The following is a 12784-nucleotide window of genomic DNA, read 5'->3' as shown; positions in this document are numbered from 1 at the left end:
GTGGGGAGTGAGGTGAGTGTGTGGGGAGTGAGGTGAGTGTGTGAGGAGTGAGGTCAGTGTGTGGGGAGTGAGGTGAGTGTGTGGGGAGTGAGGTGAGTGTGTGGGGAGTGAGGTGAGTGTGTGAGGAGTGAGGTGAGTGTGTGGGGAGTGAGGTGAGTGTGTGGGTGAGGTCAGTGTGTGGGGAGTGAGTTGAGTGTGTGAGGAGTGAGTTGAGTGTGTGAGGAGTGAGGTGAGTGTGTGGGGAGTGAGGTGAGTGTGTGGTGATTGTGTGGGGAGTGAGGTGAGTGTGTGGGGTGTGTGGTGAGTGTGTGGGGTGTGAGGTGAGTGTGTGAGGAGTGAAGTGAGTGTGTGGGGAGTGAGGTGAGTGTGGTGAGTGTGTGGTGAGTGTGTGGGGAGTGAGGTGAGTGTGTGGGGAGTGAGGTGAGTGTGTGGGGAGTGAGGTGAGTGTGTGAGGAGTGAGGTGAGTGTGTGGGGAGTGAGGTGAGGGTGCGAGGAGTGAGTTGAGTGTGTGAGAAGTGAGGTGAGTGTGTGGGGAGTGAGGTGAGTGTGTGGTGATTGTGTGGGGAGTGAGGTGAGTGTGTGGTGAGTGTGTGGGGTGTGAGGTGAGTGTGTGAGGAGTGAAGTGAGTGTGTGAGGAGTGAGGTGAGTGTGTGGGGTGTGTGGTGAGTGTGTGGGGAGTGAGGTGAGTGTGTGGGGTGTGTGGTGAGTGTGTGGGGAGTGAGGTGAGTGTGTGGGGAGTGTGGTGAGTGTGTGGTGAGTGTGTGGGGAGTGAGTTGAGTGTGTGGGGAGTGAGGTGAGTGTGTGGGGAGTGAGATGAGTGTGTGAGGAGTGAGGTGAGTGTGTGGGGAGTGAGGTGAGGGTGCGAGGAGTGAGGTGAGTGTGTGGGGAGTGAGGTGAGTGTGTGAGGAGTGAGGTGAGTGTGTGGGGAGTGAGGTGAGTGTGCGAGGAGTGAGGTGAGTGTGTGGGGAGTGAGGTGAGTGTGTGAGGAGTGAGGTGAGTGTGTGGGGAGTGAGGTGAGTGTGTGGGGAGTGAGGTGAGTGTGTGGGGAGTAAGGTGAGTGTGGGGAGTGAGGTGAGTGTGTGGGGAGTGAGGTGAGTGTGTGGGGAGTGAGGTGAGTGTGTGGGGAGTGAGGTGAGTGTGTGAGGAGTGAGGTGAGTGTGTGGGGAGTGAGGTGAGTGTGTGAGGAGTGAGGTGAGTGTGTGGGGAGTGAGGTGAGTGTGTGGGGAGTGAGGTGAGTGTGTGGGGAGTGAGGTGAGTGTGTGGGGAGTGTGGTGGGTGTGTGGGGAGTGTGGGGAGTGTGTGGGGAGTGAGGTGAGTGTGTGGGGAGTGAGGTGAGTGTGTGGGGAGTGAGGTGAGTGTGTGGGGAGTGAGGTGAGTGTGTGGGGAGTGAGGTGAGTGTGTGGGGAGTGAGGTGAGTGTGTGGGGAGTGAGATGAGTGTGTGGGGAGTGTGGTGAGTGTGTGGGGAGTGAGGTGAGTGTGTGGGGAGTGAGGTGAGTGTGTGGGGAGTGAGGTGAGTGTGTGGGGAGTGAGGTGAGTGTGTGGGGAGTGAGGTGAGTGTGTGAGGAGTGAGGTGAGTGTGTGGGGAGTGAGGTGAGTGTGTGAGGAGTGAGGTGAGTGTGTGGGGAGTGAGGTGAGTGTGTGGGGAGTGTGGTGGGTGTGTGGGGAGTGTGGGGAGTGTGTGGGGAGTGAGGTGAGTGTGTGGGGAGTGAGGTGAGTGTGTGGGGAGTGAGGTGAGTGTGTGGGGAGTGAGGTGAGTGTGTGGGGAGAGAGGTGAGTGTGTGGGGAGTGAGGTGAGTGTGTGGGGAGTGAGGTGAGTGTGTGGGGAGTGAGGTGAGTGTGTGGGGAGTGAGATGAGTGTGTGGGGAGTGTGGTGAGTGTGTGGGGAGTGAGGTGAGTGTGTGGGGAGTGAGGTGAGTGTGTGGGGAGTGAGGTGAGTGTGTGGGGAGTGAGGTGAGTGTGTGAGGAGTGAGGTGAGTGTGTGGGGAGTGAGGTGAGTGTGTGAGGAGTGAGGTGAGTGTGTGGGGAGTGAGGTGAGTGTGTGGGGAGTGTGGTGGGTGTGTGGGGAGTGTGGGGAGTGTGTGGGGAGTGAGGTGAGTGTGTGGGGAGTGAGGTGAGTGTGTGGGGAGTGAGGTGAGTGTGTGGGGAGTGAGGTGAGTGTGTGGGGAGTGAGGTGAGTGTGTGGGGAGTGAGATGAGTGTGTGGGGAGTGTGGTGAGTGTGTGGGGAGTTAGGTGAGTGTGTGGGGAGTGAGGTGAGTGTGTGGGGAGTGAGGTGAGTGTGTGGGGAGTGAGATGAGTGTGTGGGGAGTGAGGTGAGTGTGTGAGGAGTGAGGTGAGTGTGTGGGGAGTGAGGTGAGTGTGTGAGGAGTGAGGTGAGTGTGTGGGGAGTGAGGTGGGTGTGTGGGGAGTGTGGTGGGTGTGTGGGGAGTGTGGGGAGTGTGTGGGGAGTGAGGTGAGTGTGTGGGGAGTGAGGTGAGTGTGTGGGGAGTGAGGTGAGTGTGTGGGGAGTGAGGTGAGTGTGTGGGGAGTGAGGTGAGTGTGTGGGGAGTGAGGTGAGTGTGTGGGGAGTGAGGTGAGTGTGTGGGGAGTGAGGTGAGTGTGTGGGGAGTGAGATGAGTGTGTGGGGAGTGTGGTGAGTGTGTGGGGAGTGAGGTGAGTGTGTGGGGACTGATGTGAGTGTGTGGGGAGTGAGGTGAGTGTGTGGGGAGTGAGGTGAGTGTGTGAGGAGTGAGGTGAGTGTGTGGGGAGTGAGGTGAGTGTGTGAGGAGTGAGGTGAGTGTGTGGGGAGTGAGGTGAGTGTGTGGGGAGTGTGGTGGGTGTGTGGGGAGTGTGGGGAGTTTGTGGGGAGTGAGGTGAGTGTGTGGGGAGTGAGGTGAGTGTGTGGGGAGTGAGGTGAGTGTGTGGGGAGTGAGGTGAGTGTGTGGGGAGTGAGGTGAGTGTGTGGGAAGTGAGATGAGTGTGTGGGGAGTGTGGTGAGTGTGTGGGGAGTGAGTTGAGTGTGTGGGGAGTGAGGTGAGTGTGTGGGGAGTGAGATGAGTGTGTGGGGAGTGTGGTGAGTGTGTGGGGAGTGAGATGAATGTGTGGGGAGTGAGGTGAGTGTGTGGGGAGTGAGGTGAGTGTGTGGGGAGTGAGGTGAGTGTGTGGGGAGTGAGGTGAGTGTGTGGGGAGTGAGATGAGTGTGTGGGGAGTGTGGTGAGTGTGTGGGGAGTGAGGTGAGTGTGTGGGGAGTGAGGTGAGTGTGTGGGGAGTGAGGTGAGTGTGTGGGGAGTGAGATGAGTGTGTGGGGAGTGAGGTGAGTGTGTGAGGAGTGAGGTGAGTGTGTGGGGAGTGAGGTGAGTGTGTGAGGAGTGAGGTGAGTGTGTGGGGAGTGAGGTGAGTGTGTGGGGAGTGTGGTGGGTGTGTGGGGAGTGTGGGGAGTGTGTGGGGAGTGAGGTGAGTGTGTGGGGAGTGAGGTGAGTGTGTGGGGAGTGAGGTGAGTGTGTGGGGAGTGAGGTGAGTGTGTGGGGAGTGAGGTGAGTGTGTGGGGAGTGAGGTGAGTGTGTGGGGAGTGAGGTGAGTGTGTGGGGAGTGAGGTGAGTGTGTGGGGAGTGAGATGAGTGTGTGGGGAGTGTGGTGAGTGTGTGGGGAGTGAGGTGAGTGTGTGGGGACTGATGTGAGTGTGTGGGGACTGATGTGAGTGTGTGGGGAGTGAGGTGAGTGTGTGGGGAGTAAGGTGAGTGTGTGAGGAGTGAGGTGAGTGTGTGGGGAGTGAGGTGAGTGTGTGAGGAGTGAGGTGAGTGTGTGGGGAGTGAGGTGAGTGTGTGGGGAGTGTGGTGGGTGTGTGGGGAGTGTGGGGAGTGTGTGGGGAGTGAGGTGAGTGTGTGGGGAGTGAGGTGAGTGTGTGGGGAGTGAGGTGAGTGTGTGGGGAGTGAGGTGAGTGTGTGGGGAGTGAGGTGAGTGTGTGGGGAGTGAGATGAGTGTGTGGGGAGTGTGGTGAGTGTGTGGGGAGTGAGGTGAGTGTGTGGGGAGTGAGGTGAGTGTGTGGGGAGTGAGATGAGTGTGTGGGGAGTGTGGGGAGTGTGTGGGGAGTGAGGTGACTGTGTGGGGAGTGAGGTGAGTGTGTGGGGAGTGAGATGAGTGTGTGGGGAGTGTGGTGAGTGTGTGGGGAGTGAGATGAATGTGTGGGGAGTGAGGTGAGTGTGTGGGGAGTGAGATGAGTGTGTGGGGAGTGTGGTGAGTGTGTGGGGAGTGAGGTGAGTCTGTGAGATACATTGAACTGGGGTGAGTTTAAATATCTTTTGCAAAGTGATGGTAGAATCTGAGGTGCAGGGTGAGTCTAAGGCAGGCATCGTCCAACTCGGGGGCGCGACCCGCGGGTGGGTCGCAGGCAGGTGTCGGGGGGTCGCGGAGCCGTCCATTGCAGCGCTTCCGATCACGCAAATCCCACGCATAATAACGCCAGCTGCAAGCGGCCTTCAAAATGTCCTCGAATATGTAAAAATGTGGCCGCACTGTGCATGCGCGCCAACGATCGGGCATGCATGCGCAGTGCGGTCGCTTTTTTTTTATGGTCGCAGCTTTTTGTTTTACAAGGGCGGGGTGGTTTTATTCCATTCCTTCATTTATTTTATTCATTTTTTTTCTTTTTCTGCCGTTTATTTATTTATTTTCACAAGTTCGGCGGGGGTTTTATTTGATAAAATTTTACAGGAAAAAAATGCAGAACTTTGGACAGATGGAGACTCCATACTTTCTGACACCGGACGGCTTCACCTTCATCCAACAGGTTCCATTGGAGGAGCGGGTACGAGGGCCAAAGGGACCCAAAGCCATTTCCTCCATTTTTGTCAGCAGCAAACAAGGTAAGAGAAAATGGTGGGTCGCGAAGGTCGGCCGGCGTGGGTCGCGAAGGTCGGCCGGCGTGCGTCGCGAAGGTCGGCCGGCGTGGGTCCCGAAGGTTGGCTGGTTGGTAAAAATGTGTCCCCGGAAAAAAACGTTTGAGAAACACTGGTCTAAGGAATGACAGCTCTGGAAAAGTGCAAATTGTGTGACAGTAATCCCTCTTTACCTTTGATGTTATTTCCATTTTAATAATAGAGCCAACAATAGTCATCAGGTCACTGATAATGATCAGGATGTACCATCCATTCAAAAACTCTAAATGGTCGGATAAACACACAGCCTTGTGTTTCTTCAGAAAGAAAGTGATGAACCTCTGGAAGAATCAGACAAAACGTAAATTAACATCAGCTGTTTGTTCACACCGCAATATCTTACATTAATACCGCATTCTCTGCACAATGAACCATCACATGCTGTTTTGTGGGAATGATTATTAAATAAACTTGGTCATCTGACCCAACATCTCCCATTGTGGTTTGGCGTCAAACTTTGTTTACTGATGTCCGTGGAGGGTTTACAACATTAAAGGGTGACTGCCTTCCACAAATGGCAATTGGTGGTTGGTCAATTATTAATTTTAAAAGTGGGATTGATAGACATTTCCGAGCCAAGAATATTCAAGGATATGGGACAAAGTGGTTAGGTCGTATTTCAACCATGGTTTCACTAAACAGCAGAACCAGCGAATGGCTATCACTTATTTTAACTCATTTAAGCAAAAGAAGTGACAGCCATTCGCTGGTTCATTCCTCAGGGAAATACCTCGACCCACCAGAGTCAAGCTGCCTAGTTGAAATTTTCAAACAATGCTTGGCGGTTAACTGTCGGTCACCATTCACTGGTCTGTTGTTTCCCTTGAAATTGGTATCCTTACGATTGTGCGAGGTGAAAAGCTTTGATAAAATATCTTTTTCAGCAATACTCAGGTTTTTATTCTTAAAGGCAATATGATGAACGCAGGTTGTTGCGGTTAAGAATAATTTTAAACATTTCTATTTGTTCCATTGGAAACGTCCAGAGTTCCTTTAGTTCCAGCCTGTTACACAACCTGGACTCCTGCTCACAGGGCCATATTTTCAAGTCGCACATCATGTCAGGGATTTTGGGGGAGATGGGGGTGTAGTAGTAATGTCACCAGTTTAGCAATCCAGCGGCCTGAATTAATGCTCTGGGGACATGGGTTCAAACCCCACCAAGGAAGCCGGCGGAATTTAAATTCAATGAATAAACCGGGTCTCAGTAATGTTGAAACCACTATCGAAAAAAAAAAACATCTGGTTCACTAATGCCCTTTAGGTAAGGAAATCTGCCGTCCTTACCTAGCCTGGCCCACATGTGACTCCAGACCAGGTCCACAGCAATGTGGTTGACTTAAATGCTCTCTGAAGTAGCCTAGCCAACCACTCAGTTCAAGGGCAATTAGCGATGGACAACAGGTTCTGGCCCAGTGATGCCCACATCAAGGAATTCTATGCACACTTTTGTCGTTTGTTTCTTCAGTCCTGCCATTTCCATTTGAGGAGCAGAAACATGTGAAGTGCGAGTGTCAGCCAGCCAATCGAGATCCTCCCAGCCCTTGAGCATAAAGCTTCAGACTGATGCCCCCTCTGCCGTAGCGCGGGGGAATTGTTCTGTCTGAGCTGCTGTCTTCAAGACCAGACATCAAACTCTCGGCCACCTCTGCCCTCGCTGGTAGACTGGAAAGATCCCATGGCTCCCACTGGGAAGGATTTCAGTGCAATTATCCTCTGGCCAACATTTACCCCCCCAACATCACTAAAGTCCGAAGATGTGCAGGTTAGGTGGATTGGCCGTGCCAAATTACCCCCTTAGGGTCCAATAGGTGCAGGTTAGGTTGGGTTATGGGGTTACGGGGATAGGGCAGGTGAATGGCTTAGGTTGGGTTCTCTTTCAGAGGGTCGGTGCAGACCCGATGGGCAGAATGGCCTCCTTCTGCAACGTAGGAAATCCATGGTTCTAAATCTGATGAACAGAATTTCGCTGTCTGTGGGATCTTGCTGTGTGTCCCATTTCCTACAGAACGGCAAGGGAGTGTCAAACGTTAGCGGTGTCCGGAGACGGTTCGAGACTCGGATTGCCGCGGGAAGGGAGCAGGTGAGCCTTCCTGTCGCATCAGCCCAGACCCTGTGGTGAGGTTGGAGTGTCGGAGCTCGCTCACAAATTCTTGCTGCCAGTTGGTCGATCTTTGCTTTATCAGATCCACAGGTTAAAGAACGGAGCGACAACCCATTTAAAATCAGTCGGGAGTTTAAGACACGGCCGAATCCGTGTCGATTCCAGGCTTCTTTAACCATCCCATTCTCCAGTAAAACACGGCGCCCCGCTAAAACCAAACATTAAAGCGAAATGCTACACAGCTAACTTGTCGGAACAGACAAATCATGAGAAACGTTTAATGCTGAGCGCAGCTGCAGTTGGTAAGATACCTGGTGTAGGTTCCAGCCAAGAACAATAGATCGAGTGCAAAGGACAACTGACGTCAAACAGATCAACATGACAAGGGCGTCAATGACCAGGATTTTGTGCATGTTCTTTGAAACTGGAAAAATAAAGCAATATAGACTTGTTTGATTATATAATATGAGGAGTAAAGTGCTAAAATCCTTCACTGAAGAACGCCATGATTAGACCCACAACCTAAAGGGTGAGAGTTCAAAATCTATAATGTCAGAGTGCCAAGTTAGCATGAACAGCCAATGAACTCACTAATGTCCTTCAGGTCTGTCCTGCACACTCTAATTCCAATTCACCCTTGATGTCAATCAGTTACTGCCAGCCACCGCTAAGTGAGGAGCACTCTCGCCCCTGAGTTAGAAGGTTGTGGGTTCAAACCCCACTCCAGGGTGTTCAAATCCCACTCCAGGGCGGCACGGTAGCACAGTGGTTAGCACTGTTGCTTCCCAGCTCCAGGGTCCCAGGTTCGATTCCCGACTTGTGTCACTGTCTGTGTGGAGTCTGCACGGTCTCCCCGTGTCTGCGTGGGTTTCCTCCGGGTGCTCCGGTTTCCTCCCACAATTCCTCAAAGACGTGCAGGTTAGGTAGATTGGACATTCTGAATTCTCCCTCTGTGTGCCCGAACAGCCGAGTGTGGCGACTAGGGGCTTTTCACAGTAACTTCACTGCAGTGTTAATGTAAACCTTCTTGTGACACTAATAAAGATTATTATTATTAGGTACACATCACTGAGTTTTAATTTATAACTGAACCCCCACTGGTGGTCAGTTCTTGGGCAGGATTTCAGCACTAACTTGGAATTATTTGAAGCAAGCCACACTAGTCTCCCTGTTTCACTCTCTCCCCGTAGCTCTGTATCTTCAGAGAAGCATAGAAGGATACACAGAAAGAAGCCATTCGGCACATCATCTCTGTGTCTGCCGTAAGAGCTTATCCAGTCTAACGTAACCTTCCAGCTCTTGGTCCGCAGCCCAAGTGTTTTTTTTTTCAAATGTGAGGAGGGCTTCTGCCTCTATCATTCTTTCGGTCAGTCAGCCCCTGGCCCTCGGCAACCTCAAAACGTCCCTTCAACTCTCTCCCCTAACCTTTCCACCAATCGCTTGAAATCTAAGCTCCCTGGCTATTGATCTCTCCGCTGAGCGAAAGGGATCCTTCCCCTCCAAACAAATCCTGGCCCATCATCATGTTACCTCAGTGAAATCTCCCCTCGGCCTCAGCTGTCCCAATGAAAACAACTCCAGTCTATCCGATCATTCCTCCGAGCTAAAATTCCCCATTCGCGTAAACCTCCTCTGGACCCTCTCTCTCGTGGTCCCATCCTTCCTCCAATGTGGTGACCTCGAATATTGATCCGATTTTACTCTTAAAAGATGCAGTAGTGTTTGATTGATGAAGTCCAATCACAGTTTTATTTACAACACAATATATACGCAGTCTGATAGATCCCCTGTTCTGCTTGGTCCGCCTTACTGGCCAACAGTTTAAACAGAGGTTAATAGAGATCCCCGGTCCCTAGCGGGGGAGCTCGTACTCCACATGGACCACAGGGAAGGTAATGTTGAGGCGCTGCATCCGGGAGATGGCCGGCGCACTTTCCGCCTCGTGGGAGGCTAGTTTATCATTTTCTGCCGTTTTGTACTGGGCATAGCGATTTTCAGAGTGCTCATGCACTGTGCATGTTTCAATCGCAACTGGCAGGGTCATTTGCTTGATTTTCAGTAGCTGCTCTCTCAGAGGATCAGAGTGAACTCCAAACATGATTTGGTCTCTGATCATGGAGTCCGTGATATCGCCGAAGTTGCAGGATTGCAGCAGCAGTCTAAGGTTAGTTAAATATGAGTTGAAGGATTCGGCTTTACCTTGCAATCGCTGCTTGAATATGTAGCGCTCGAAGATTTCGTTGGTGTCCACCTCACAGTGGCTGCCAAACTTGTCCAGGATGGTCTGAAACTTTGTCTTGTGCTGGTCTTCGGCGAAGTGAAAGGAGTTGAATATTTCCAAGGCGTGACCACCCGCTGTGGTGAGGAGAAGAGCTATCTTCCGTGCATCAGACGCACCATTGAGGTCTAATGCTTCGACGTGAAGCTGAAATATCTGCTTGAATGTCCGCCAGTTGGCACTGAGATTGCCGGAGGTCCTTAGCTGGCGAGGAGCCTGAATCTTCTCCATTGTGCCAGGATACATTCGCTGGTCATCACGGATCTTGCTGAGTTGAACTAACTAGATTGAACAGACCCCTGGTATCATGTTGTGTGATGTAATTTGGAATAACACAAGCTGCCACTCGATGCAGTTTTGAGTAAAAGGTGCTCCGGACTTTGAAGTGAGTTCACTGTGTTTTATTGAACTATTAGCACAGTTCTCAATGAGTTCGACTCTCTGCTAATCTAAATGTAGTAACTCAGTCTAACTGAGCCAGCCTTGCTCTAAGCCACGTGCTGGGGTGTGATGCTGAGGATACGCCCTGTCTCACTCTGTAGATGTTGGTCTGTGGAAAGAGGCGGGGTGTGAGTGGCCTCATCCCTTTTATAGTGAGATACCACCCCTGAGTGTCCTGACTGCTCATTGGTCATGTCCTATTCTATGTGTTCATTAGCTGCATTTTTGCATATCATGACAATTCCCACGCCGCAGGCCCCGCACCGGCTATTACACAGGGGTTTCCATGGTGAGGTGTCAAGGCGCAGGCTTCAGTCGAACTAAAACTGGCCATGTGTATGCACAATTGAATCTGGAACAATGCTGCCATCGAGTGGCTCTCCCGGGAACTGCAGCTGTGAAGATCTCTCATTTCTCAGTCGCTGGCTTATTTGACAGAATCCCCAAACACTCCTCACCCTTCATACGTACCAAAACACAAATCAGGAGCAGGAATAGGCAGGCCTGCCCGCCATTCAATACGTTCACGGCTATCCTGACTGCGCACCACCGCCCCCTCCACCCCCCCCCCCCCCCCCCCCACCCCCACCCACCACCACACCCCATCTCACACGGCAGGGCACCCCGGGGTCCGATCCTCACCGTGGCCGCCCATGCCAACCTGGCACCGCCATCCCAGGCCCACTCACCCCCAACTCTATCCCCGAAGCCCCACCCAACCTGCACCACTGAGGGACAATTGACCACGGCCAATCCACCTGACCTGCACATTTTGGATTGCGGGCGGAATACCGGAGCGGAGAAAATCCACGCAGACACGGAAAGAAAGTCCAAACTCCATACAGACAGTCACCCGAGGCTGGAATTGTACCCTGTGAGGCAGCAGTGCTAACCACTGTGCAACCCTGCCACTCAGTAGTTGGACGGTCATCCTCACCCGCTTCATCAGTGACCTTCCTTCCACAAAGAGGCCAGAAGACGGGACGCTTGTTAATGAGTGCACAATGTTCAGCTCCATTCACAGACCTCCCTAACAGCACTGTGGGTGTACCTACACCCCATGGAGTGTTGCGGTTCACGCTGGCATCTCACCACCCACTGGTCAAGGGTAATTATGGAAGGGCAATAAATGCTGGCAGAGCCAGTGACTTTGTGTGTTCATAGGAATGGATAAAAAGAAACTAGTATTGCTGAAAAAAATGAGACATTATTGTTGAAGTTTTTTGTCTTGCACCCATCAGAACGTTTTGCAAGAATGCAAATCCAAGGGGGACAACAAATTTATACTCCCCAGAAGAGGCTGCTGATTGCTAGGCAATTGCACCCTGATTGGTACAGGTGTTGCCATGGAGAACTCAGCCAGTTAACGAAAGGCTGATGGCCGAAGCTTGGCAGTTAACTGCCAGTCATCAGTTAACTGGTGCATTCTCCATGGCAATGCCCCAACCAATCAGAGTCCACCTGCCAAAAAACAGCATTTTCTTCCCATGAAGTATAAATTGTTGTTCTCTTTATATTTGGTATTCTTGCGAATTTCCCTGGTGAGTGCGAAACAAAAAGCTTTGACCTGTCTCTTTTTTCAGTGGTTAAGTGTTTCTTCACAGGCAACAAGCCCTGCCCCAACCAGCCCACCAGGCAAAGCACCCATACACTGGAACAACCTTCCGATAGGCTGCAGAAAGGACGTGTTCAAATGGACCATCAACCTTTACGGTTTGCTGTACAGCTAACCTATGCAATACCTGGAATAACTGATTTGTCAAAATATGGCTTCCAACAAAAAGTAGGATATTCCATAGTATTCCATAGTATGCCCAAAGTCACTGGTTGTGCCTGGAATGGATCTGAGCGATTTTATTTGCCTTATCTTTGTCTAAGTCTGGAGTGTTTGACGTAGCGCATGTTGATATATAAAAGTCACAATTACCGTATATTTAGATTTTGTAAAAAAATTTAATTACGTACGGTATCCGGAGATCTCCCAATCTTTACATTCCCTGCTGCTCGTCTCAGTGTCCAAACCTATCTTGATGATTCCACTGTGGGCTGCGTTGTTAAAGGTGATCTGAAATTGGATGGAGTCGAATAAACCATCAGATATCGATCACAAGGATTTCAGAAAACCTCTTCTGGGAAACTCTCATCACCGAGTGAGTCGGGTGCGCAATCGAGGAAACATTGAAAGTGGAGTGATCGTTCTGCCCGTCAAGCTGTCCCTTATCACATTATTAGAGACTCCGTTACATCCACTTATCCCTGGACAAATCCGTGGATTTGAATTAAATCCAGCAAATCCCCCACCCAATGTTCATCCAGACACTTCCCACTCTGCGCAATCCACATTCTCTAATATTCAACTCCAGTCGGATGTTCTCCATAGCTCCTCAACTTCTCAAAACCCAGATTTACTCAGAGAGTGGTTAGGGTGTGGAATGGACTGCCTGCTGTGATAGTGGAGTCGGACACTTTCGGAACTTTCAAGCGGTTATTGGATAGGCACATGGAGCACACCAGAATGACGGGGAGTGGGATAGCTTGATCTTGGTTTCGGACAAAGCTGGGCACAACATCGAGGGCCGAAGGGCCTGTTCTGTGCTGTGCTGTCCTATGTTCTATGACAGGAATCAATGTTCCTAGGGGGACAAGGTGGTGGGGAGGGGGGGGGGGGGGGGGAGGGGGGGGGGTTGGTGAGGGGCAAGATGGTGGGGGGAGGATGAGAGGGTGGGTCACAAGGCACAGCGAGTTCCCGGCACCCACTACCCTCTTTACACAGAGGGTAGTGGGTGCCTCGAACTCGCTGCCGGAGGAGGTGGTGGAAGCAGGGACGATAGTGACGTTTAAGGGGCATCTTGACAAATACATGAATAGGATGGGAATAGAGGGATACGGACCCAGGAAGTGTAGAAGATTTTAGCTTAGACGGGCAGCATAGTCGGCACGGGCTTGGAGGGCCGAAGGGCCTGTTCCTGTGCTGTACTTTTCTTTGTTCTTTAAGGCAAGAGAGAGGAACAGGAGAATGGTGAAGGACTGTCGGGAGGAGGGGCGAGAG

The 12784-nt window shown here is 51.8% G+C and overlaps 1 protein-coding gene across 4 annotated transcripts in view; it reads right to left on the bottom strand.

Annotated features, from left to right (window-relative positions):
* Positions 1–12784, bottom strand: part of LOC140426031 (mucolipin-2-like) — a 98202-nt gene that overhangs the window by 23413 nt on the left and 62005 nt on the right. For all 4 annotated transcript variants that reach the window (XM_072510319.1, XM_072510320.1, XM_072510318.1 and 1 more), the window contains 3 exons: positions 11701–11800; positions 7328–7440; positions 5047–5193 (listed from right to left, as the gene is read on the bottom strand). In XM_072510319.1, the coding sequence (XP_072366420.1) occupies positions 5047–5193; positions 7328–7440; positions 11701–11800 (360 nt within the window). The remainder of the gene's footprint in view (positions 1–5046; positions 5194–7327; positions 7441–11700; positions 11801–12784) is intronic.

The sequence above is a fragment of the Scyliorhinus torazame genome, chromosome 7 (genome assembly GCF_047496885.1).
Source record: "Scyliorhinus torazame isolate Kashiwa2021f chromosome 7, sScyTor2.1, whole genome shotgun sequence".
NCBI lineage: Eukaryota > Metazoa > Chordata > Chondrichthyes > Carcharhiniformes > Scyliorhinidae > Scyliorhinus > Scyliorhinus torazame.
This window is presented reverse-complemented; position numbering and strand designations above follow the sequence as displayed.